The 25,448-nt window shown below is 34.5% G+C and overlaps 10 protein-coding genes across 10 annotated transcripts; 7 read left to right on the forward strand and 3 right to left on the reverse strand.

Moving 5' to 3' along the window:
- Positions 1 to 111: 111 nt before the first annotated feature.
- On the reverse strand, positions 112 to 1,957 carry NAEGRDRAFT_35568 (mitochondrial chaperonin cpn60; the record flags this gene model as incomplete). The annotated part of the gene is made up of 1 exon (XM_002680874.1): positions 112 to 1,957. One exon carries the CDS (start codon positions 1,955 to 1,957, stop codon positions 239 to 241), a length of 1,719 nt encoding a protein of 572 aa, XP_002680920.1. The 3' UTR covers positions 112 to 238.
- A 1,016-nt stretch (positions 1,958 to 2,973) lies between these two features.
- Positions 2,974 to 4,074, forward strand: NAEGRDRAFT_60345 (uncharacterized protein; the record flags this gene model as incomplete). Its single annotated transcript, XM_002680698.1, has 1 exon — positions 2,974 to 4,074. One exon carries the CDS (start codon positions 2,974 to 2,976, stop codon positions 4,072 to 4,074), a length of 1,101 nt encoding a protein of 366 aa, XP_002680744.1.
- A 353-nt stretch (positions 4,075 to 4,427) lies between these two features.
- On the forward strand, positions 4,428 to 9,112 carry NAEGRDRAFT_63931 (uncharacterized protein; the record flags this gene model as incomplete). The annotated part of the gene is made up of 3 exons (XM_002680699.1): positions 4,428 to 4,832; positions 4,888 to 9,008; positions 9,031 to 9,112. 3 exons carry the CDS (start codon positions 4,428 to 4,430, stop codon positions 9,110 to 9,112), a joined length of 4,608 nt encoding a protein of 1,535 aa, XP_002680745.1.
- A 22-nt stretch (positions 9,113 to 9,134) lies between these two features.
- On the reverse strand, positions 9,135 to 11,537 carry NAEGRDRAFT_78603 (leucine rich repeat protein; the record flags this gene model as incomplete). Its single annotated transcript, XM_002680875.1, has 3 exons — positions 9,135 to 10,264; positions 10,307 to 11,191; positions 11,256 to 11,537. The coding sequence occupies 3 exons, from the start codon at positions 11,535 to 11,537 to the stop codon at positions 9,152 to 9,154; spliced, it is 2,280 nt and encodes a 759-aa protein (XP_002680921.1). The 3' UTR covers positions 9,135 to 9,151.
- A 217-nt stretch (positions 11,538 to 11,754) lies between these two features.
- On the forward strand, positions 11,755 to 12,099 carry NAEGRDRAFT_63933 (uncharacterized protein; the record flags this gene model as incomplete). Its single annotated transcript, XM_002680700.1, has 1 exon — positions 11,755 to 12,099. The coding sequence occupies one exon, from the start codon at positions 11,755 to 11,757 to the stop codon at positions 12,097 to 12,099; it is 345 nt and encodes a 114-aa protein (XP_002680746.1).
- A 363-nt stretch (positions 12,100 to 12,462) lies between these two features.
- Positions 12,463 to 14,383, forward strand: NAEGRDRAFT_78604 (uncharacterized protein). The gene has a single exon (XM_002680701.1). The coding sequence runs from the start codon at positions 12,744 to 12,746 to the stop codon at positions 14,361 to 14,363; it is 1,620 nt and encodes a 539-aa protein (XP_002680747.1). The 5' UTR covers positions 12,463 to 12,743; the 3' UTR covers positions 14,364 to 14,383.
- Positions 14,384 to 14,477: 94 nt separating this feature from the next.
- Positions 14,478 to 18,310, forward strand: NAEGRDRAFT_78605 (RNA polymerase II elongator complex subunit; the record flags this gene model as incomplete). The annotated part of the gene is made up of 1 exon (XM_002680702.1): positions 14,478 to 18,310. One exon carries the CDS (start codon positions 14,478 to 14,480, stop codon positions 18,291 to 18,293), a length of 3,816 nt encoding a protein of 1,271 aa, XP_002680748.1. The 3' UTR covers positions 18,294 to 18,310.
- A 443-nt stretch (positions 18,311 to 18,753) lies between these two features.
- NAEGRDRAFT_46737 (uncharacterized protein) lies at positions 18,754 to 21,173 on the reverse strand (the record flags this gene model as incomplete). The annotated part of the gene is made up of 3 exons (XM_002680876.1): positions 18,754 to 18,777; positions 18,840 to 20,668; positions 20,933 to 21,173. The coding sequence occupies 3 exons, from the start codon at positions 21,171 to 21,173 to the stop codon at positions 18,754 to 18,756; spliced, it is 2,094 nt and encodes a 697-aa protein (XP_002680922.1).
- Positions 21,174 to 22,047: 874 nt separating this feature from the next.
- On the forward strand, positions 22,048 to 24,040 carry NAEGRDRAFT_57151 (DUF1212 domain-containing protein; the record flags this gene model as incomplete). The annotated part of the gene is made up of 1 exon (XM_002680703.1): positions 22,048 to 24,040. The coding sequence occupies one exon, from the start codon at positions 22,048 to 22,050 to the stop codon at positions 23,962 to 23,964; it is 1,917 nt and encodes a 638-aa protein (XP_002680749.1). The 3' UTR covers positions 23,965 to 24,040.
- Positions 24,041 to 24,173: 133 nt separating this feature from the next.
- Positions 24,174 to 25,277, forward strand: NAEGRDRAFT_63938 (uncharacterized protein; the record flags this gene model as incomplete). Its single annotated transcript, XM_002680704.1, has 1 exon — positions 24,174 to 25,277. The coding sequence occupies one exon, from the start codon at positions 24,174 to 24,176 to the stop codon at positions 25,275 to 25,277; it is 1,104 nt and encodes a 367-aa protein (XP_002680750.1).
- Between the last annotated feature and the right edge of the window lie 171 nt (positions 25,278 to 25,448).

Raw genomic sequence — 25,448 nt, forward strand, 5'->3', positions numbered from 1 at the left:
AACAAGACTCAGTCCACAGAGACTGTGAGTGACAGCAAAATGAATTGAAATAAACCAAGATTATTGTTAAATGAAGGTATGCAATTCAGGTACACCAACAATCAAATCGTGTTCAGAAAGTTTTCAAAATTTTATTGGGTAGGCAAGTTCGTAAGAACAATCAAAAATTAGAGGGAATTCGCATTAAGGGGTCTATAGGGTTTTAAATCTAGGTTGTGAGTTTGAGAATTTAATTCATTTAGAACATTCCACCTCCCATTCCTCCCATACCTCCCATACCGCCCATTGGTGGCATATCAGAGTCCTTCTTTGGAGTCAAAACAACCATAGCTTCAGTGGTGGTCATGAGGGAAGCAACAGAGGCAGCATCGACCAAAGCAGTCTTGACGACCTTAGTTGGATCAATAATACCTTGTTCGAACATGTTAACAAAGACTCCCTTAGAAGCATCGAAACCTTGGGTTGGTTCAGTATAACCCAAAACACGTTCAGAAATGACAGCACCTTCCAAACCAGCATTTTGAGCAATCATCTTGAGTGGCATACGGATAGCATTTTGAACAATCTTGACACCAACCTTTTGATCTTCAACAGTCAATTCGGAAATCAACTTGTCCAAAGTCTTGGAGGCAAAAGTCAAAGCAGTACCACCACCAGCGACAATACCTTCAGCAACAGCAGCCTTAGTGGCGTTCAAAGCATCAGTAACACGATCCTTCTTTTCACCAACTTCAACTTCTGAGGAACCACCAATCTTCAACAAGGCAACACCACCAGACAATTTACCTAATCTTTCTCTGAACTTTTCAGCTTCGAATGAAGAAACATCAGCTCTTTGCAATTGTTCACGAATAGCGTCACATCTTTCAGCAATAGCTTCCTTAGCACCAGAACCATTCATAATGACAGTTTCATCCTTAGTGATGGTAATCTTTTCAGCACTACCATACCATTCAATTTCTGGATTTTCAATCTTCATACCCAAATCCTTGCTGACCAAAGTAGCACCAGTCAAAACAGCAATATCTTGCAAATTGTTCTTTCTATTGTCACCGAAACCTGGAGCCTTGACAGCACAAACTTGAGAACCAGCCTTGATTCTGTTCAAAATCAAAGTGTTCAAAGCTTCACCTTCAACATCTTCAGCAATAATCAACAATGGTCTCTTATTGTTGAGGGCATATTGCAATGGCTTGATAATATCAACAATTGATGAAATCTTTGAATCATAAACCAAAATAACTGGCTTTTCCAAAACACAAGTTTGAGTCTTTGTTTCAGTCATAAAGTATGGAGAAATGTATCCTCTATCAAATCTCATACCTTCAACAACTTCCAAAACGTTATCCATAGTATGACCATCTTCAACAGTGATGACACCTTCTTGACCAACTTTTTCCATAGCATTGGCAATCAATTCACCAATATCTCTATCACCGTTAGCAGAAATAGTAGCAACTTGAGTAATTTCTTCCTTTGATGTAATTTCCTTGGTTTGTTTCTTTAAACTTTCAATAACTTGCTTGACAGCCAAATCAATACCTCTCTTCAAATCCATTGGATTCATACCAGAAGCAGCAGCCTTACAACCTTCAGAGAAGATACCATAAGTAAGAACAGTAGCAGTGGTAGTACCATCACCAGCAGCATCGTTGGCCTTTGAGGCAACATCTTTAATGAGTTGAGCACCGAGATTTTCCATATTATCTTCCAATTCAATGTGTTTAGCAACAGTAACACCATCCTTGGTGATCTTTGGTGAACCATATGATTGTTGCAAGACAACATTTCTACCCTTTGGACCGAGAGTGGTAGCAACAGCCTTGTAGAGTTTTTCAACACCAGCCAAGAGCTTTCTTCTACCAGCATCAGCGTAGAAAATATCCTTGCTAACATTTCTTTGTTGGTTGTTCAACAATTGAATGACTGCTCTATGATTGATTCTTCTATTCAACATTGTGAGGATGTATGTGTTTGTTGTTGTGTTATTTTTTGTGTGGTTTTTTGCGTTTTTCAATTGATTGATAAAAAGCTTGTGGAATGCGTTGTTGTTCAATCAAAATTTGAAGTCACCCAAGCAAGCAAGGAATGAAAATTGTTTTAAATCCGATAAACTCAACCATGGCGAAACGATTCCGATAATTAATTTAATTGCATTGTTAATATTTGTTAGTAATGCAAGAGTGGAAGTAAAATGTTTATTGATCATTAATATTTTAATGAATGGGTAACAAGGTACATAAAAGCACTTTGGCTTGCAAATAAATGACGGAATTTCGTAAATTCCATTTCTTCCGATAAATTACAAAATTAAAAATGAAATAGCCGTTACACAGTGCTCGGAATTGGTATTGGCTTACAGTCATAAACACATTACCATTAACTTATGGTTTTGACATACCAAACATTATTAGAATCAAAACAGCCAACCTCATCAACTACAAAAAGTCCTCAGAAATATATAATAGTTTGGAACAACTCAAAGGAAGAAACTTTACGATAATGTTGCTGAACTTATAGCATAGCAATCCCATGAAGAGGCTTCCAAAATCCAAAGCTTCAATCAACACTGTAGTACGAAATCTCCATACATATTCTTCAAAACTATGATGGACCAATTGCTTCAGATTACAATATCAACAATTAATCAAAAACACCAACTAAATATTCAACTTAACAAAGTCAAATAAAAATATTAAAATAAATAATTAATTGAATGAAAGAATAATAATATATTGAATAATTAATTTAATTCCATTATTATTATTCAAAATTTTAATATAAATTATTAATAATATTTAAAAAATTTGTCATAAAAAAATGCCATCAAAACCCATAATTCTTTCCGATGAGGATTTGGCACACCCAGAACTTTCAAATTATGAAGTAAATGATATTTCTGCTTTGGAATTTGAAGTTGTGGCAAAATGTGGTCCAAAGGCTCGTGTTGGTAAATTAAAATTACCACATCACATGGCAAATACACCAATTTTCATGCCTGTCGGTACTCAAGGAACAGTGAAAGGATTAACTTGCAAACAATTAGAAGACCTAGGATGTGAAATTATTCTCGGAAATACATATCACTTGGGTTTAAGACCTGGACCACAAATTTTAGAAGATGCTGGAGGTCTTCACAAATTTATGAATTGGAAGAGGAATATTCTTACTGATAGTGGAGGTTTTCAAATGGTTTCCTTGTTGGATTTGGCCGATATTACAGAAGAAGGTGTCACTTTCCAATCTCCTCATGATGGTTCACAAATGTTATTAACACCTGAACAATCCATGTCTATTCAAAATAATATTGGAGGTGATATTATGATGGCACTTGATGATGTTATTAGTACTGTTTCGACAGATATGCAACGATTTGAAGAAGCCACATGGAGAACTCTAAGATGGATTGACAGATGTATCAAAAGTCACAAAAGACCAACTCAACAAAATTTGTTTGGTATTGTTCAAGGAGGATTGGATGAGAGATTGAGAAAGATTTGTTTGGATGGTTTGATTAAAAGAAATTTACCTGGTTATGCTATTGGTGGATTGAGTGGAGGTGAGGAAAAGGATAAATTTTGGCGTGTGGTTTCACTTTGTACAGATTATTTACCTGAAAATAAGCCACGTTATTGTATGGGTGTTGGTTATCCAGAAGATTTAGTTGTTTGTGTTGCATTGGGTGTTGACATGTTTGATTGTGTCTACCCAAGTAGAACTGCAAGATTTGGTACAGCCCTAGTTCATGATGGTGGTACTATGAAAGTTAAATCAAATGCATACAGAGATGACTTTACCTCTCTTGATCCTCAATTGGAAGAGTCATGCATGGTTGATGAATGCTATACGAGATCATTCTTACACAATTTGTGCAAGGTTGAACAAACTGGTTCTCAACTTCTTACCTATCACAATATTGCATTCCAAATGCACTTGATGAAACATGTGAGAGAGTCCATTGTTGATGGTTCATTCGAAAAGTTTGTCAAGGACTTTATGTTCAACTATTTCCCAAAACAAAAATACCCAGAATGGATTGTTAACGCCCTCTCATCTGTTGGAATTAACTTATAAACACTTTGCTACTATTTTACAATCTGTATCCTTGACAATATGACCAACACGCTGCAAAGCCACAGAAGACTGTGAACTTGTATGACTCATGAGGTTGTGCAAAAAACCCGCAAGTTCAAATCATCTGAACCTTACTGTAATTTCAACAAAAAAAACAACCAATAACGCATCCTTAATTTAATTCGAGTCTAGGCAGCATTTGAACTAACAACTGTCTCAAAACAACATTTTATTAAGAATCTATAACTGTTTTCACAACATTATACGACCACTCCTCTTTAAAAGTGAAGAGTAAGAATCCATCGGAAGCCTCATCATCTGGGGTCTCACTAACTGATAGTCAATCCATTGCCATGCCTTCGTCCGTAAAACCAGAAATGATCCAATCACAACAACAATATTTACCTGGAGGTGAAGAAATTGAACTCCAACATGTGTACACACCCTCCAATAATCCAAGCAAATCTCCAAGAGATCGAAATGACAGTGTCGCTTCCCATACTTTTGTAAATAACAATATTCCCTCATCGGATGATTTAAGGGAAGAACAAGTTGTTGATTTTAAAAAGAAGGAAAAAAAGAAAGACAAGAAAAAGGAAAGCGAGAGTGGATCAGATTCTTCTGAAGACTCAAAATCCAGTAAATCCGATAAAAAGGCAGCAAAAAAGAAAAAGAAGAAACTAAGAAAGAAGGTTGCTAAGGGTTATGAATTCATGATTGGTTTTTTGGATGGTTTTGGAGAAAGTGTTGATGGACCAGTAAGTAGTAATAATTAGTATTATACTAATACAAGAATGATCGTGCATCATGTAGGGTTTAAGAAAGAAGACTTTCATGGGTGCATTCCTTACAACAATAATGAGAATTGCATGTATAATTTTAATAGCATACAGATTGTATGTGTTAATCATTGATAACAAATCTCAATCAACTGGATCTATTATTAATATAAATTATGCCAAGACATCAAATGTGAGATATATGGATGTTCCAACATTGCAGTTGAGATTATCAAATAATATTACATTTTATGAGAATGAGGAGGATGGGCCATCTCTTCAAAGAATTGATATCTTTGATAATTATGGTTATGAAAAGACATATTCAACAAGAAGAGACATCAAAGATGTGCAAGTGCCTGTTCCAGTTACCAAGTCAATTTTTGGATCTAGTACTGTTAATTTGAATAGCTTTTATCCTTCAACTTCACCACCTTATCAAGCTGTTGAAGTGGAAAGAGCTGCCAATTCATCTGCAACATTGTTTGGAACTGAACAAAATACAATTTCAGTTCTCGCCAGTATGATTGATGACCCTCTCAAGATTATTTATTTGATGAATGGAGTTTTTGATACTAGTTATGGGAGTTTGGATTTTGTTAATCACACTGTTCATTTATATTTGAGATTTGTTGATGACATGACTCATATTAAACCTTGTCAACTGCATGTTGGATTGGTCAACTCTGGAGTTTTCAAATTGATTCAAGATACCACTACTGAAGGAAAGAGTTATATTAAGAAGGAGTTACAAAGTGTGGATGAAATTTACATGACAACTGAGGATTCATTGTGGGATATTAATTTGACAAAAACACAAGGGGAGGGAACCACATCTTCAATTTCGACTAATGGTTTACCTTATAACGTTCTCTACCTGTCAAACGAATTCACAACAAATGAATTATACTCTTTCTTAAATAAGAAAGATATTGGGGGTCTGTCAAGAGATGTTTCAAAATTATTTGTCTCAAGAAACATGACAGCCTCTTCCTTCATGGATTGGTCTTTCTTGATCAGCTATGTCAATAACTTTTTGTACACTGAAAATACTCTTTTATGTGATGATTTTGAAACTACCGTTACAGATATTTCAACTCTATATGATAAGACTACCATGAGTGTTAAAGATTTATTCCCACAAGAAATTAGAGTAATTGCTGATCTTGTCGATGGAACAACCGAGACAATGTATGCTAGAGTTCCAACTGATTCATTCTCACCAAAGTCTTCAGATTTTTACCTTCTTCTCTTTGGTATTACTGGTAGGGCAGAAACTGTCAGAGTGAATAGTTTTCAGCTTGCCACTGGTGTAGGAACAAATAGATACAACTACATCAAGATGAGCATGAAACGATCAGGTAATAGACCAGTCAACTTTAAAAATGTAGAACCTCAAGACACAATATTTGCCTCTACAGTTATTAATTATAGTGCGGTTCAACTTCCAAATACTCTTCCTCAAAAGTGGATAAGTCAAGGATTGTGGAATTGCCCAACATCCAAGTATGGTGATGGTTTTTGTGATTGTGAATGTGGCTTTGTCAACGATACGCTCACAGTAAGAGATATTGATTGTAACAATATGTTACCAACTCTCTTTAGTGGTAATAACTTAATGACAAAATTCCACAAAACCTCATGTGCCAGCAAGGGACAATTTTGCTCCTCACAAGGAACGTGTTTAGAGGCAAATTATTTGAAATCAAGTAAGCCATGTTATCATAGAGCATCAGTTTTGGGAGATTCACAAATTATTGGATATTTTGGAAGTAATTCAGATTATAACAACTCTGGAGCATCTAAGAAATGTGTTTCTTGTCTTGGCGATACATTCCTTTCAGAGAAATCATCCTTATCCATTTCAAAGAGTAAATACATGTGTCAAATCACACCTATTGGATACATATTTGGAAAGGATTTCTTTTCAATGAATAGTACTGGTTTAATTAGTGTTTGGAAAGAAGCTCCAGGACACTTGTATGGAAAATGTCTCAATATTCCAATTAGAGTTAAGGTTGGTGAGCTAATGTTTCCAACTATCAATCCTGGTGAATATTACACTCTTCAAGTGGGTGACGCTTCATCCAATCAATACTCACAAACAGCATATTTGGCTAGTGTTGGACCAACATCTCGATCAATCAAAAAGATTTCTCCAAAAGGAGATTTAATTGGTGAATCTCAATACGACTTTCAAACAGTGTGTGTCTCAACAACAGAACCATCTTTGAGTTTCCTTGAAATGGCTGGTTTTGGTCAAGTCATTTCTTCTGTGTCTGCCTATTCAAATATTATCATTGTTGATCCAGTAACTATTAATTCACCTGATCCTAACAATACTTTGAGTTTTATTGGTCGTTTCCCTACAGCAGGCGCTTTCAAGGCAACTTTTTATTCTGGAGATGGTTACTCTGAAGGGATTACTGATACAGTAACTCATCAACCAATCTCTGTTGATGTTCTGGGTGTAACTGATGTTAATGGATATCAAATATTACAATTGAAAGCTGCTCCTTCTTACTCTATTGGTTTAGCCTTCAACGTTTTACAATATGTTGATTCTGGAAGAACTATTGTTAATATTGAACAATTCAAACTCACCACCGATCTCTCCAATTCTAACTTGATTAAGAGAGTGAACGATTGGAAGTCTCAACCGTCCAAATTTAAGCAACCAAGATTGTTGATCAGAAAATCTATCGATGATTATACCTACCTTCAATATGTTTTAATTACAGATATCACCGAAATTTCTGTAATACCACTCAAATACAGAGTTTCTTTGAATTCCAAGGTTACAGAAGTGTTTGATGTTGGATCAGTGGTTGAATATACTGCTGATATGACAATTGGTTCTATCAGTATTCCAATAACGTTATCATCTTCCTATGACAGAAAGGAATTCCTTCCAGTAAATAGTGCACAAACAGTTGGTATTCCAACACCTAGTAGTCTCAGAGTTCAATATGCCATGTTTATTGTACCAAACAAGAAGAAATTCCCAAATTTGGATTATTCTGAAACAAAGAGTAATCAACCAGATTACCAATCTCAAAATTTCCTTAATCTATGTCCTCGTGAATATGGGGTTGATAAGGTTTCAATTCCATATGATGGTGATATGTGGAAACATTTTTCTATTGATCCTTCAAGAGGTCACAATGTTGAATCATGCAAAATATCCAAGTGGACAACATCCTTTGTCAATCAAGCATGTTCAGATGTAAAGAACTTACCAAAGAATCAATTTAACAAGAATTGTATCAAGCAAATGCCTCCAACGTACTCTCTCAAGTATGATCACGTTATTCAATTGAACAATAAGTGGTCAAACCTTACTGACAGTGATGCGGCTGAAGTTTCAACAGGAGGAGCTAGTCTACCAGAATTCAAGTACACTTTCAAACATGTCTATACATTCCAACATGACAAGTATGCAGATGAGGTAGATTCTAGTTTTTCTACAGGAGCTCCAAAGACTGGAGACTTTACACAAAATATGTCCTCTATTTATTATAATGGTAAATTGAATTATCAAGGTAGATCAAAGGATGTTTTCCTTCCAGCCAATTCACCTATACTTGACATGGATGCATCCATTGAATTATCTCCAAACTTTATTATTGATGTACTTAATCATTATGATGATTTGACAGTCAATTATGGATGGAATATTGTCTACGAATCAGGTACTTGGAAAAAGCTAAAAAACAAAACAATTGAAGCAATCCAAGAATTTGGAGATACAATCTTTGATGACATCAAGGTTGTTTGGGATCTTTCTTCTTTAGCAAAAGGTTCTAACAATAATAAGCTCACTTTAACACCAGGTCATCAATATAACTTTTTTGCCTCCCTCAAGATTACAACCCTCTATTCAACAGATACTTTGGGAAATTCAGAAATTACTCAAGTTAAGATTTTAATTCAGAGTACATCTGTTACTGAATATGCGTTAGATTTCTTAGATAGACAAAAGTGCATCCTGAACTTTGCTATTTCCTTTGATTTACCTCAAAGTTATCAAGTATTTATTCAATCCGATTATACTATTCTCGCGTTTTTCACAGATGTTGGTGGGGCTATTGGAATTATTTCAATTGGAGCTATTGCTTTGGAGTTATGGCAGAGTTACATTAGGCAACCAGAAATGTTTTTACATGATGCTATTAAGGAAGAAAAGAAAAAGAGAAAGAATGCCAAAAAAGCTGCCCAAAAAGGAGTTGTGCCAGAGATTACCATACAAACCAATGTAGTTTCAACATTAGCTACAAATATCAATTAATAAATTATTTTTAATCACCAGATTTTGCTTTTTTAAACAGCATGTCAGAGTTTTGTTTTGATGAACCCTTGTCGAGCGAATTAAGTGAATGCATGATAAAATCAAACATTACACTATCCCACACTTCGTCCACAAGTTTCATCTTTTCTTGAACAATGTATGTATGGTTGAGTACTGATTTGATGTATGGATTGATAATTCCAGAATATCTATCCAAAACGTTATTTGCTACAGGTATCGGTATTTGCTTGGCTACGGCTTGTCTTTTACCAAAAATCTTTTCTGAATTGGATTTATCAGTGGATGAAATGGGTTTTCCGTTCATTTCAACTAATTGTGGGAGAACATATATACAGTAGGGTTTTAAAATTCTTTTTAGGGAAGAGCAGACAGGGTTGTCTTTGAATGAAATCTTGGTCACTACAAAATCTAACTTGGAGAGTAGTGATAATTGTTTCAGACTCGAAATGTTATTATTACTGAATGTCAAGCTTGAGGCCATTATCTTTTTTGTGAATAAGAATGTTTCACAAATCTTTTCAAGTCCCAAATTATGAAAATGAACATTATAGTCTCCATAATTAATTGGTGTAATGAAAGGTTCTCCGTAAATATGAAGCATTTCTCCTTCAATTTGTGTGTATGATGATATTGCAACTTCTGGCATGTGGTTTTCTTCCTTTTCCTTAGCAAATGCTGTTATTATGTCCAAGTTAGGAGTTGGAGGTGTAGGTGAAATATCTTGAGCATCTGGAGGATGAGAGCTTGCCAGATTAATTTCTATGTTTAGATCTTGCCCGTACTCCAAAGGACTTGGTATTAGGTCAGTGAAAGGGAATATTGAGGAAACATTAACATTGGCAAGATATTTGAGAGATACATCTCGTTCGGATTCAACAACTTTAGTCGAGTCCAGTATTACTAATTTTCTCATTGATGCCAAAGTTATGACTCTATATTTTTGTCCTAGATTTTGTTGTAGAGGGTTATCATCCATAGACAGTTCTGTTAGAGATGTACTTCTGAGCACACTTTCAACAGAGGCAAACAGTTGAATATTATTCGAAGATAAGAATAGACGTTTTAAATTGGGAAGCTCATCTATTTCTTCTACTTTTTCAATCTTTTAAATTTTAGTTTATGAGTCCAGTAAAAATTAACATACCATATTTTTCCTAAGGTTCAATTCATTCAAGGATTGTAATCCTCTAACATTTGAAACATTGGATATTAAATTTCCAGCTAAATTTAATACTCGAACCTCCTTCAAGGATGAAAGATTGGATATTTCCCTAATCTTATTTCCATGAAGATCCAATACATCCAATTTGTGTAAATATTCCAACCCTTCAATTTTCTCGATCATGTTTTTCCCCAACATTAAAACTCTGAGAGATAATAAAGAATCCAAATTTGATATTTTCTTAATCTTATTTCCATATAAATCCAAAAATACCAAGCTCGTCAGATTATTTAAATTGCTTATACTTCTGATTTCGTTATATTGTAAATTCAATAATTTAAGATTTGTATCACCTGTAATGATTGGGCATTTTGTTAGATTTCTTCGATCAAGATTCAGCCTCTCGTTACTCACTGTTTCCTCAATTTTTGATTCCACAGTCTTTTCCTTCACCTGTGGAGTATTTTGAGACATTAGATAATTAATTTTTGGAGAGTTTCCTCTTGTAAATCTATTAGGAACTCTTTCATCTGGTTGATTATTTCCATTCATCACGGCTGAATTTTGACCTTCTTGAGGTGTTGATGAATATTTAAAGTACATTATGTTGGAAGAATTATTTGAAGGAGAGGCAGAGACGGCATTGGGACCATTTTGTAATCGGGGAGTAGTGGCACTTTGAGGTCTTTTGCCTCCCACGCTTGATGTTGTAGTTGTTGTCCTTTTAGAGGAAGCAACAAGTGTTGACCTCTTTGCTGTCACAGTATTTGAATTTGTTTGATTTTGAGGCGTTATATTTGAAGTAAAATTGGATGTAGGTGTTGAATGTATGCTTTTGAATCGTCTGTGTTGATTGAAAAACTCTCTCTATTTTGTATTTGAAGGAATCAAAATCAAACATTTTTAAATACAAATCTATAAAACAACTTACTCCCAACGAATTCAATGCTGCTTTTCCATTATTATTATTAGTATTATTTGAAACTGAAAAGTATGGTCTTGTATTCGAATTTCCAGCAGTGACAAAAGTATTTGAATTATTTCCCGATGATGTACTAGGCAATAGAGAAGTTCCTCCGAGAATACCCAGAGGTCCTTGTTGATTATTGTTCATCATATTGCTATTGAGGTTATTGCTGAATGGTCGAACTGATGAAGTTGTAAGGAAATTGGCGGAATTGTTTGATAGACTTTGAGCAACACTTTGGCTCATTTTTTTGTAGATGATGCTCAAGGAGGGAAAAAGAGCAGCAATTTGCATGAGCTCGTTTTTTTCCTTTTATGCCAGTCTTACTTTCCATACCAATGAACTTTTAATGAAGTCAATGCCCATCGCTTAATTCCCAATATATTTGCTTTCTTTACATTTGCAAATAAGTTGTTTGTTTGACACTTACTATTGGGAATGAAAGAGAGAATTAATAGAAAAAATGTCTCAAATCGTTCCATCTTCTTCCTCAAATAATTCATCGTCGCCGTGGTTGGTCACTACAGGAAGTGGTTTTGATAAATCAAGTGATATGACTGCTGTCATTCCTATTAGCAATGATATTTACGAATTGGAAAAACAAAAAGTTAGATTTGTCTGTGAAAAGTGTAAAGGATCGGAATATAGATTGGGAGAGGTTAGAAGTTGTGGTTCTCTGATGGCCAAAATATTCAATGTACAAAATAGAAGATTCATCACTGTGACTTGTTCAACTTGTGGGCATACACAATTCTTTGAATCGACGCAATCTGCTCTGGCTAATATTTTGGATATTCTCATCAGATAGATGAAATTATTATGATTGAATAATATTGGAAATTGACTATATTACAACAACATAGAAAGAGATTAATTTCAAGAACATTGGCCATTTGATGAAATTTGTATTGTTGTTTAACATTAAGTTGAGTATTTGATTGGTTGATGAAATATTGACTTGCTTTCCCGCTCTCAACACCTCACAACAAATCAATATCATTCTTAAAATAAACGTAGAGTATTCGAATTTGATTAGCTTGGTGACAAATTTTCATCATCAATAATCCATCATTAGAACTGATTGTAAGAGTGTTCATCACAACATTGATCTCGTCAAAGTTTCCAACCAAGCAGAGAAGATTTTGCACATCAAAAAAATTTTACTCAAGGTAATCATCCTACTTGCTTGATAAGATATGTCTGCCTACTTGGTTTATCCTCCTTCAAATAATTATTATTCATATCAAACACAAGCTTATCCATCTTCTTATGGTAATCAATACTATGAAAACAATACTAATCGTGGTTCTCCACAGCAGTGGATGATGAATCAATATGGTGGTGTAGTTTCTGATCGGTATCATCAAAACTCTCAACCATCACATCATACACAACAACAACACACAGCTATATCTTCCGATTATAATTCTTTCATCTCCATTGACTATTATAATGAAGAGGACTTGGAGAGAGACAATACCTCACAACATAGTAGCAAAACAAGTACATTATGTTGCTACAACTACTCAACAAGCAAATCTTTCCAGACAAAGACACAACAGACAACCTTCACATGATTCCTCTGTCATGTCCACAGCCTCTGTGGCATCTTCGGTAAGATCATCAAGGCAACCACAACCAACAACAGCCCAAATACAACAACAGGCACAATTTGTAAATAACACAAGAGCAAGCCCAATTGCTTCCATCTCTAACCAAAATTATAATAATAATTATCACAATAATTATCAGTTTCCAACTAGTAATAATAATAATAGCTATAGTAATAATAATAATAATTATAATTACAACACCACAAACATAAATTATAGTAAACCTAACAACCTTCAACAAGTAATACCACCACCACAAACAAACTATGTACAACAACAACAAATACCACCTCTCTCATTTGCTAATGCAACAAATCATATCACTCATCAAACTTACTCCTCCTTGGAAACAGACTCTTCTGTTGATATTTGTACAGTAAAGGATGATCATATTTGGATGATTGATAATTTAGTAACTATTGAAGAAGCAGAACAATTAATCGATATCTATCAAGATATTTCAAGAAGAACTCAAGAAGCCTTAATACAACAACAAATTCTCCAACAACAACGACGAAATGCCATGTCTGTCAAGTCCATGAGAAGAGGAACCTACTCTACTTATGGTGATGAAATGCTAGGTACTCCTTCAGTTATTTCTTCCTCCCAACACAACACAATATCAGACAGAATTCAACATATAGATTATACAAATGACGAGTTTGCCAACTTTATATTTGAACAATTAAAGGATGTTCTACCACCAGACCAATCCAAGTTGTATGGTGAAAAAGTTGGCAAAACATTCGAATTGAGTGGAATTTATGAAAAATTCACAGTTTATGAACTAAGGCCTGGTGAAAAAATTGAAAAATCCAAAGGTGAAGACAAGTGTAGAATAATAGAAGTGGAATCTGATAATTTAAACAATAAGCTCACTAATGAGCAATACCATGAAAAGAGTTTTTTGACATGTTTAATTTGCTTGAAAGGAGTTGTTGACTACAATGAGCCAAAACAACCTAACGGACAACAGTTATTTGGTGTAAATTTCTATGACATGTCTAAGGAAAGACCAGAACATTTCATTGTTTTAGACCACGTTGGCAAGAGCTGCCTTTTCAGTAATAACACACAATTATTTGAAGTGGTTGAAAATCATGGAACAGAGAATGTTTATTTATTGGCTGTTAATGTAATGTATAGGTCTGTTATTACAAATTCTCCACTCAGAGCTAATTCTCTAACCAACCAAACTGAGGACAGAGAAAGATCACTCTCAGTATCTTCTACTGCTAGTAATATCTCAATTGATGATAATGAAAACATGCACCAATACAGAGAAATACTGCAACAACAACAACAGAAAAAGTCAAACGGGGGAGGTAAATATTTAATGTGGGCCTTTGGAACGAGTTTCATAGTGTTGACAAGTTTCTTCCTTCAAACTGGAATTAAAGTCAACAAGCCAATCATTTCCAAACTCTTGTCAATACTATCCAAACAATTAAATATATAATTAAATTTACTTTATTCTCCAAATTGCACAATGATCTCAATAATTATTATCTTCGTTGATTCAAAACAAACTTGAAAATGCACAACGGAAAATGCATAATACTTTGCAAAAAAAATGAGAAACCTCCAATTAATTCATCATCAAGAAATTTCTCTTGTTGAAGCTCTGATTGCCAACAATGATGAAGTTGTTTCTTGTACCTCCACCGACAGTGATGTCTTGTTCGGATTATCAAAGAATGGTATTCTCTTTCAAGTGGATATTAAAGAGGGTGCTATAGTAAAGACGGTTAATCTTGGAGATATTGATGGAATTACACCACAAGCAGAAATGATTGATATTCAATATGTTGCAGAATTGGAATCACTTATTATTATTTCTCAATTTGATATTATTACTTTTAATATTTCTAATGATACTAGTGAAATTACAGCTTCTATTGAAGAGGGTATCAACGCAATGTCTTGGAGTCCTGATCAAGAAATTGTCATCTTCTCAACAGGTAATGGAAATTTACTTACCATGTCCAAACATTTTGAAACTCTCACAGAAGCTCCTTCCGATTTAATACCAACAAAATCCAATACTAGTACAAATACTGCTGTTAAACAACAAGCAAAACTTACAGAGGAAGTTTCCTCTCGTTTCATAAATAGACCTTTACCAGTTGAAATTAGTTGGAGAAATGATGGTCAATACTTTGTTTTAAATAGTATGGATCCATCCGATGGAAAGAGATGGTTAAGAGTTTGGGAAAGAAATGGAAATTTAGTTTCAAAGTCGGAACCAATTGATGGTTTATTGGGTAATGTTGTTCATTATAGACCTGATGGTAGTATTATTGGTACACACCAATACCATCCTGGTAAAAAGGAAACTACTATTGCTTTCTTTGAAAGAAATGGTTTGCAACATTATGATTTTGTTTTAGAAAAGGGAATGAGTGATATTTATTCACTTCAATGGAATTCCACTTCAGATGTTTTGTGTGTCACATTCAAATCAGCTAGTAGAGAAAATACAGTCCTTGTTCAATTGTGGTACAGAGGAAATTATCATTGGTATCTCAAACAAGAATATTCATTCAATGAAAGTGAACAAGCTCCAACTCATATTACTTGGGATTCAGAATCAGCATATAGACTTCACATTTTCTGTAAGAATGCTAATTATTATTGTTATGATTTATGCTGGGATCACAACATGTCACATGGAATGACATCAGAAAATCCATGTTTCATGGCCGTGATTAATGGATTGAAATTGAATTTGACACCACTCAGATATGCTGTCATTCCTCCTCCAATGTGTGCTGAAAGTATTACATTTGATTTACCAATTAATTGTGTTTCATTCAGTGATTCTTCAAGATGTCTTGCTCAGTTATCTGATGGATCATTCCACCTCTATCAATTTTCCACCTCTAACAAACCACCAAAATTTGGTTTACCACCAAGCAAACTAGGATCTATCAAACCACTTTCAAATAATCCAGTTAGACTTTTGACCATGATTAATGAGAATACTTTCTGTTTTGTTCCACTTACAATTCCAGGTAAATCAGATGCCTTGGTTATTTGTACTATTAATGAAGATTTCACGTGTGAAACAAGAGAAGTCTCCTATCCTGAATCCATTCTCAGAATTGCTTACCATTCATATACCGGTAATTTGTTCATTGAAGGAGAATCTGGTGCTCTCTTTAAACAAAAGATTAATGAAGATATTCCAGAAGAATTAGAAGAAAGATTCGAATATCCATGTCAAATTATTGCTCCAACCATGATGGGCGAGGAAGAAGTTGTTGTTGGTTTGAATCATAGAGGTATTTTATTTATTGGTTCACACAATGTTGTTTCCAATTGTTCCTCATTCTCTCTCACTGATCAATTCTTACTTTTCACAACCATGTCACACAAGTTGAGAATTATCAATCTCCATCTTTCAGTTTATGATGCTGTTGATATTGCTGCTAGTGGCCCAACTTCAAAGTACGATGAAACCTTTAGAGAAATTGAAAGAGGTGCCAGATTAGTTTGTGCAGTTCCATCAGATCTTAACGTTATTCTTCAAATGCCAAGAGGTAACTTGGAAGGTATTACCCCTAAGGCTCTTGTACTCTCTAGAGTTAGATCATTATTGAATAACTTTGAATATGGAAAGGCTGTTGTTGCAACTAGAAAGTACAGAATTGATATGAATATTATTTATGACCACAACCCAGAATCATTCATTAACAATGCAAAGAAGTTCGTTGAAGATGTTGATAATGCAGACTATATCAACTTGTTCATTTCAACCTTGACCAATGAAGACATTACCAAGACTAAATTTGCTGGTTATCATTCTGATGGTAAAACAGTAAAGGGCGAACATCAAACCACAATCACTGAAGTTAACAAGATTAACAGAATTTGCGACAAGCTCAGAGAAGTCCTTAATGAAGTTGATAAGAAGAAGTTTATTTCCTCTATTCTGACAACCTATGCTAAATATCAAGCACCAATGTTAGAAGAAGCTTTGCAATTAATTAGAGAGCTCAAAGCTGCTAATGAAAGAAAGCATTCAGAAGCTGATGAAGCTTTGAGTTATTTGGTATTCTTGATTGATGTCAATATTCTTTATGATATTGCTTTGGGAATGTACGACTTTGATTTAGTTTTGATGGTTGCTCAAAAATCTCAAAAGGATCCAAAAGAGTACCTTCCATTCTTGGCTAATCTCAAGAAAATGGAACAATATTATAGACAATACAGTATAGATATGCATCTGTCAAGATTTGAAAAGGCTTTGGAAAATATTTCCAAGGCAGGTGCTGAACATTTCCCTGAAGCTGTTGCTCTCATTAGAGAAAAGGGTCTCTTTAAATTGGGTATGCAATTATATGAAAGTGACAAGGATAAGCTTTTAGTTATTTTTGAAGCTTATGGTGATTATTTGGTTTCTGTTGGCAATCACAAACAAGCTGCCTTCTCTTTCCTCAAATGCAAAAAGTTCGAAAAGGCTCAACAATCATTCTTGGAAGCTGGTGAATATGAATTTGTATTCTCACTTACCAAAACTTTGAATCAACAAGCTCAAGACATTAAGAAGATTGCTAAGAGTGCTATGATTATCATGGAAGCTAAGAAGAACTATATTGCCTCCTCAAATATTTGTCGTGATTACCTCAATGATAATGAAGAGGCTGTTCTTAGATTGGTTGCTGGTAAGGAATGGAAGGAAGCAATCAGAGTTGCCATTTCAACTGGAAGAAGCGATCTTATTGAAACCCACATCAAACAAGGAGTTTTTGATTCTGCTAAGGAAATTACCAATGACTTGGCCGAAAATGAGACTAAATTGTCCAAATATATTAGTCGTCTTAAGGAATTGAGAGAGGAAAAGGAAAGAATATTGAGAGAACAATTATTATTACAACAACATAATGATGGAGAATTTGGTGAAGATATGCCACACAATTTTGATGCTCTCTCAGAGGCTAGTAGTATGCAAAGTGGTATCAGTGGTTATTCTGGTGTCTCAGTTTTATCTACAAGATCATCTGTTTCATCAGTCGTTTCAAAGAGAACAATTTCAAGAAAGAAGAAGAATAGAGAAAAACTGAAGAAGGGTTCACCATTTGAAGAAGGTACTTTGGTTTCAAGAATTGAATCCCTTATACCATCATCAGTGTCTATTTCTTCCGTTTCTTCACTTTTGGAAGTTCTTATTTACTTTGACAAATTCGAGGAGGCTAAAGCTTTACAAGTTGGTCTCGAAACCCTTATCAAGACTTGTCGTGACAATGCCGAATTGATTGAAGAACCATTCCAACCTCCACAAATTGAAAATGAACCAGTTCCTCCAACAAGATATCCAAGAAAAGTTGCTGAAATTATTGGTGGTGATTTGGACAAGTTATCTTGGAAATTGAATTTACTTGAATAAAGATCTTATTTATTATCTTCTCTGATTGTAAATAGTTTCAATAGTTTCGTTAAATCGTTCTCTTGCATTTCGTCCAAGTTGCGTATCAATCTTTTCTATTGCCTCCTTGGTTTCTTTCTTTAATTGTTCTGTTTGAGCAAGCAAATAGTCTGCATTTTTCATATACTCTGTTTCTACAAGGGAAGTCAATTTCTTATATTCTTCAATTTCTGCAATGTGGATATTTTTCTTATTAAGCAATGCAGTGTCAACATTTGCTTCTTTCAACTTTTCCAGTTTTGATTTGATCTTGGAGTTTTTAAGAATGTTTCTTAGTGCCTTTTCAATTGTTTCTGTTTGGGAGGGACCAACATCTTCTTCTCTATTGACCTTGTCTGAATTTTCTGTATCAACTTTGGTTGATTTTATAGTGTCTCTCATTAATGTGGAAGCAAGAGTACTCATTAAATTGTCATCAAAATCACTTGGCAATAATAAGCTTCCTCTGGAAAAGTTGAGAGAATTCCTTGTGGAGATGGCAAGTTGCATTTCCAATTTTCTTCTAACAGCCTCAGAAGAAAATGGCATATTATCAATATCAATACCAATTCGTTGCAGATAGTCTTGGTAGGTTTCTTGGCTTCCAATTGTGGATACACTAATATTATCATCATAGTCAACCTGATGAATGTCTTCTTCTTTTGGATCCTCTCTCCCAATATGTATCACTCGTTCTTCATAGTAAGGTATTTCAACTGGTGTCATATCAATGGTTGATTCTGGTTGTTTTGGACTATCCTTCTTCCTCAAATCATCAATATAAATAATTTTATCCAAGTACACGGGAGGGACGTAAGGTTTGTGAAGAGTTTCTTCTGGTTGTTCTTCTTTCTTTTCTTCTCCTAGAATTATCACCCTCTCTTCGAATGGTGGTGGTTTTGGTTCTTCATCCTCAATAACCGGCTCTGATTTCACAACAGTTTCTATCTTTGCAGGTAAAATCTCGACGGGTTTCTTTGGTTCTGCTTTTTTAGGAGTTTCTTCAATTATTCTTTTTGGGATGGCTGGCTCGACTGGTTTCTCAAGTTGTGGTATTAATTCCTTGGCAATAGATTCTTTCTGTATTGGATATGATTGTTCAGTAACAGAATGGATAGGCATATTGGCAATGGATTGTTGAACTGGTTGAATTTTAGTGTTGGAATAGGTCAAAATTGTTGGTTTGTCTGAAATTGTTACTGATTTTCTCAATGAATTTGAAAGGGTAGTTGGCATGTAATCTTCCAATTCATAGACAATATGAACTTCATTGGATTTGGGTATTTTCTGCTCATTGGAATTGAAGAGAGGAATGTTGCTTACGTTATGAATTGGAATATCAGCCTGAAAAGCAGGAATTTGGGAAGAAGCAGCTTGTGGTGGCTTTTCTGGAAATAGATTTGTATTGTTTAAAATGGCAATGTCTAGAAGAGAGTTATCATTCCCCTCGCGCTCTTGCTTTTCAAGAATTTGAAAATATGTTTCCAGGTCAATAATCCTAGAATGCAAATGCCCCGAATGTCTAAAGGCATCGAATAGGTGATCCTTACAATCCTTTGGTTCCTCCTTCTTTGGTTCAATTTTTACAGGTGGGGATGTTTGTTTTGTTTGGATTGGTTTTTCTTGTGTTTTTAAATCAATTTGAACACCCTTATCACTGGTGTCAATTATTGAAGATTCCTCAACTGTTGACTCCTCAACATATGTTGGTAATATTTGCTTTTGATTGTACTGTGGAAAGTTTGATTTCAAAAGTTGAATAGAAATATTGTCAGCAACAGAGTTTTCTTTCGAATCGAATCGTTTGTAGAGTAGCCTTTGCTTTTTCTTTTGATCTTTTTTGAGATCTTCTGTTTGAATAATATTATGTGAAGGATTGAATGGATCCAATAATAGTTTTTCTCTGTTTTTTGATTTCTTTTCCTTCTTTTTGAGTTTTCCATCTGGGTTCAATAACTTAGGTTGTGGTGGAGGTACGTAAGGATGATAGGGATGATAAGGAACTTGTTGATGTTGAGGGAATGGGAAAGGGACTGGATGGAAGGGGATCTGATTATTAGTATGATAGTACAAATCTTGATGTAAACGATGAGTATCCCTATCTAAATACTCATCGGAAGGTACTTCACGATCAGTGATTGTACGGTTAGGGTTGAGAAGAACACTTTCATCATATCTGGATTGTCTAGGAGGGGGTGGAGGTCGATTAATGTATGGATTATTTACATGATGATGAGGTGGATAAATATTTGGTAATTGTGGTTGGTGAGGATAATAAGGTGGTAATTGTTGTTGAGTAGGTCTTTGAAAAGGTCTTCTATCTTGAATCCGAAGCAGTCTTACACCAGCTTCACTATCTGCCACACCCAACATTGAAGAATTATTCAGATGAGCAGTGGTGTATTCTTCAAATATATATTCTATAAACTTTGATGATGAATTACAAGTATTGTTGTTTTAATAACCATTAATTTTTTTTTGTACTCAAAATGGCGGGAAGTTTTCAAAGTTTTAAGAAATAATGTTATTCCTACGAATATTTTCTATGAGATATTCATTAGCTTTCAATGTAGAGTCGATGAATTGGATAAGCAGTATTGATTTTTCCTATTTCCACTCACGTTCTTCTAGTTTTGCTCTTTCTGAGAGTAAACTTTCCGATCTCAAATTAAAAACATCCAGCGTATAAACAATAGCCAATGTCAAGACTAAACCAAAACCTAAATAATAATTTTGAGCGAAAAATCTCATGGAACCTCGCAAGATATTTGCCAAAATTTCTGTGAATGACTTGTTGGCATACTGGATGGAGTCCTTTTTCTTTTCCTTCAAGGAATCGGATTCATCATCAGGTTTGTTCATGGCATTGACTCTTTTACGAATGGATTCTGCCTTTTCAGCTCTTGATAATTCCTCTTGCTCTTTACTATTATTGTGTGTAATTAATATATTCTTCAACTATTTACTAATTTTAAAAACATACTCTCCTCTCAAAAGTGAATATCTTCGTTCCGTAATGCTATTTATATTATTTTTGATTGGATTTTGTTGAGGGATTAATTTCCGAAGGTTTAAAACATTTCCGAATTGAATATTAAATGATTTAGTCGACCTAGAAATAAGCCCTTGATGTTTTAACATTTTTTTAAAATTAATATTGAATAAAAATAAAATCATTTATTTATTGAATTCAATTCTTTTCTTTCATTTTTTAAATAATTATTAATAAATTACAATAAGTTAAAACTAATTGTCATAAAATAGGAGATATCGTTGATTTTCATCACAGCATAGGTAATATGGATCACCTTCTCAAATCAGGATACAGAAACAAAAACAGAAGAGAAAATAAATTATTTTTAAAAAAAATGAAACGTTCACCCAATCCAGAGGGAAACAACAATGAGTAATAAACGTTTCCTCACCATCAGCATCAGCAACATCTCATACAGTTCCAAATTATGGAACACCAACCTCGGAAGGAAATCAACAATTTAGAAGTGTTTATGGACATGAATCACCAAGCCCTTCCTTTAACAAACCAGGAAGAAAACTAAAACTTCACGAATTTGCTGGTGTACAACAATTGGATGAGGGTGATGTTGAATTGGGTGACAATAATACATCCTTTGAAAAACAAAGACATATTCATCATGGTACTGACGACTATGAATATACAGCCACACAAGGTGATTCTCATGTAATCACAATTGGAGGCAATGATGATGTTAGTGAAATGGTAGTTGATCACAATGGTTCATTCTTTGCAAGAGAGGATGATTATAGGCCTCAACACGGTCTCTACATGTCAGCAGGTAATACTTCTGCATCTTCAATAGATTCGATAGCAAGTTTTGCCAGTTCTACAGATTTGGATGCTTTAGCAATTTTGAATGACGAAGATATTAAAGGTTTTGTTGCCGAACAATTAGTACCAATCGGAGAAAAACAAACAATAGTAGATAGTATCAAACATAGTCATTCACATCTTCGTCCAGCTCTCAATGTAAAAAATCCACAAGGACATCACCATGAAATGATGAATCAATACGATCAACAACCAATTGAACCAAGTAATAAGGGTGAGGAAAAAATGGGACTTGTTTCTGCAGCTTCTTCATTCAAAGAAAAGGTAGTAGATTTATTCTCTGCTGCCAAAACAAGAATCATGCAAAAGGATCAACCAGTTCTTCTACCATCACAAAAAAGAAAACTCAGAGGATGGTTTATGAAAAAGTACAAGAGAGCAAGAAAAAAGGAGGCTGCTCTTGAAGAAGAAGAAGAAGAAGAGGAGGAGGAAGAAAAGAAACCATCTGATAAAGGAATAATAGAAAAAATTATTAGTTGTTTTAGATCTGAAAGATCTGAAAGCAGAGTTTTATATACTGAATTGAGTGAAGAAGACAAGATGAAGGTACAATCTTTAATTTTGGATTTAGGGTATGCTCTGACTCTTTATGGTATCAGTGCTAACAGAACTGAATATCACTTGACACTTGTCTGTACCTATTTTGGTATAGATGCTTATTTCAATATTACACCAGTTGGTATTTGGTTTGCTTTTGGTCAAAAGATGAGAGAAGCAGAAAATAGAACATTTTATGTTAAGGTTGAAACACAAATGTTGAACTTGGACAAACTTTCCAAGTTAGATAATGTTGCCATGAATATTGCTCGTGGTCGTTTGGGAGTTGACGAAGCAAGAAAAGAAATTGCTAGAATTGTTTCTGCTCCAAATGTATATGAACATCCAGTTTTCCACATTTTCATGCACTTTATATGTCCAGGTCTTTTTGGCCTATTGTGGAGTGGTAACGTGGCTGAGCTATTAACTTGTCTTTCATCTGGTTTGGCTATTGCATTAATGCAAATGTTCTTCCAGAGGTTTGCATTTTATAGGAATGTCCAACAAATTATGGCTACAGTTACTGCTGGTATTGTTGGTATAATTATGAAAGCTATATTTTATGGAAAATTTGAAGTTTCTGTTTCTTTGGTTGCATTGGCTGCAACGTGGCAATTTTTACCTGGTCAACCTATGGCTGTTGCTTGTTACGAAATTGCTACTGGTGCTTTATTGAGTGGTATTTGTCGTTTTGTTGTCTCTTTTGTGGTTATCCTAAAATTAGGTTTTGGCTTCCTCATTACTAATGTCATTGTTACTAACATTCCTCATTTGGGAGAAAGTGAAATCAACCCGCCAGAAAGAGAAGCCATTCCACTGTGGTTCAGATTCATTATCATGATTGGATTGGCCCTTAATATTGTATTTACCAGAAGAGTTCCAAAACATGCATTCTCAATCATTTACATTACCTTGTCTACTGTTAGTGCCCACATTGTTGCCTTCTATCTTTCGAGTGTCATGCACAACACTGAAGCAGGTACAATTATTGGTGGTATCTTGATTGGTATTATGGGTAATATTTTCACACTCATTTCCAAAAAGCCGTCCATTATGGTCGTTGGTATTGGTGCTCTTCTTTTAGGTCCTGGTTCAATGTCTTTCAGAGGTATTGCTGCCTTTGTTTTCAAGGAAACAACAGAGGGTTTGAATTTGTTATTTGAAATTTTCTGGGTTGGTTTGGCTCTCTTCTTTGGTTTCACAGTTGCTAATATTGTCGTTCCAATCAAACAAAACATTAACGTTTAAGCAGCTAACTAGTTGGTAAAGTTGCTTCTAAGATTTTAATTTATTCGAGTTTATTAAAACAAATTTTTATTTCAAACTAGTTCAATATGCTACATGTACCCTTACAAGATCAAACTTTTAACACAACATTGAAAAATTCGTAAAAATTAAAAGCCTTTATAAAAATGAATAGCAAAAAAATTATTTGCAAAATATTATTATTATAAAAAATGCTCAAACGCGCTACCCGTCAATTACTTGTTCGTCCATCATCAACACACCTCAAGTTTATTCAACCAGCATCCGGTTATCATGTCTCTTTGAATAACAACATTGGTTCCATATTCGATGTTAAGGACTCCAACGACAATGATATTTTCAAATCTCTTACTCAAGCCTTTGAAGAGGACAATAACAACAACAACAAGCGCCCAAATAAGAAACAACAACAACAACCACAAAAGGATTCATCATCTGTTCTCATGAGAAGTATTTTCGAAGAATTGAAGAGCACTGACTCTAACACATCATCACAAAAAGCAACACCTACCACTACCGATGCCTCCAAGTTTGCTTTTGATACATTCTTGTTTGGTGATACCAAGATGGATACCTTGACTCTTCAATCAGCCACACAAACTGGAGCTTCTAAACAATCTCAAGAGTCCTATTATTTGGGACAAAAAGTTGTTCATGAAGATCCTATTACATTTGAAGTTTTTGTTGAAGGTCAAGTTAAATTAATTTCTAAAGCTCTCCAAAGAGTTTCAAGTGAACGTGTCGATACATTGTCGAAGGAAACCAGTAAAATGGTGCAATTATTGAGAACCGAACAAGCCAAGCTTGAAGATGTTGAATCAACTTTCCTTTCAATTGAAAAGCCAACAGCAGCTGATTTTTCATTGATGGCTAAGGCCTATTCCAAAGATATTAGTACTCGTATTGGTGTCAATAACACATACAAGCAATTACATGATCCACAAGCATTTGGTACCATACTCTTACAAACCTATGCTAAATTGGGTCAAAAGGATAACATGAATCAAATTTTGGAACACGTCAGCAAGGACTCTTTGGTTTATATCTCTTTACTTAAGAATTTGAAGGAAATGAGAGCCTCGTTCGATTTGTTGAAGAACTTTTATGATTCAATTCCAGAAAATATGAAGGAAGAAGGATCATTCATTAGAGAAACTTTGAAGAGAGAAGAAAAGGTCAATGACATGGAAAATATTCTGTTGAAGGAAGGTGCTCCAATTCAAGGTACTTACTTTAATGCTTTTGTTACCCCAATTTTGGGTTACAATAGGCCACATCCACCAGAACACAAATAAACCATACACAACCACGGTAAAACACATTAAAATAAAGGAACTATTATCACAATTGGATTATTCATTTTTCTGATTTGAGTTATTAATATAACAGAGATTCTGATATTCTATAACAACCAACTTTCCCGCTCAATGTACTGAAAGCATTACGATTTTGTGGTTGAGGTGTTT

Source organism: Naegleria gruberi (assembly GCF_000004985.1).
Source record: "Naegleria gruberi genomic scaffold NAEGRscaffold_8, whole genome shotgun sequence".
Classification (NCBI taxonomy): domain Eukaryota; phylum Heterolobosea; class Eutetramitea; order Acrasida; family Naegleriidae; genus Naegleria; species Naegleria gruberi.

Excerpts from the sequence above, each read along its gene's own strand:
- NAEGRDRAFT_78604 (XM_002680701.1), top strand. The coding sequence starts at position 12,744 with ATGAAGAGGACTTGGAGAGAGACAATACCTCACAACATAGTAGCAAAA.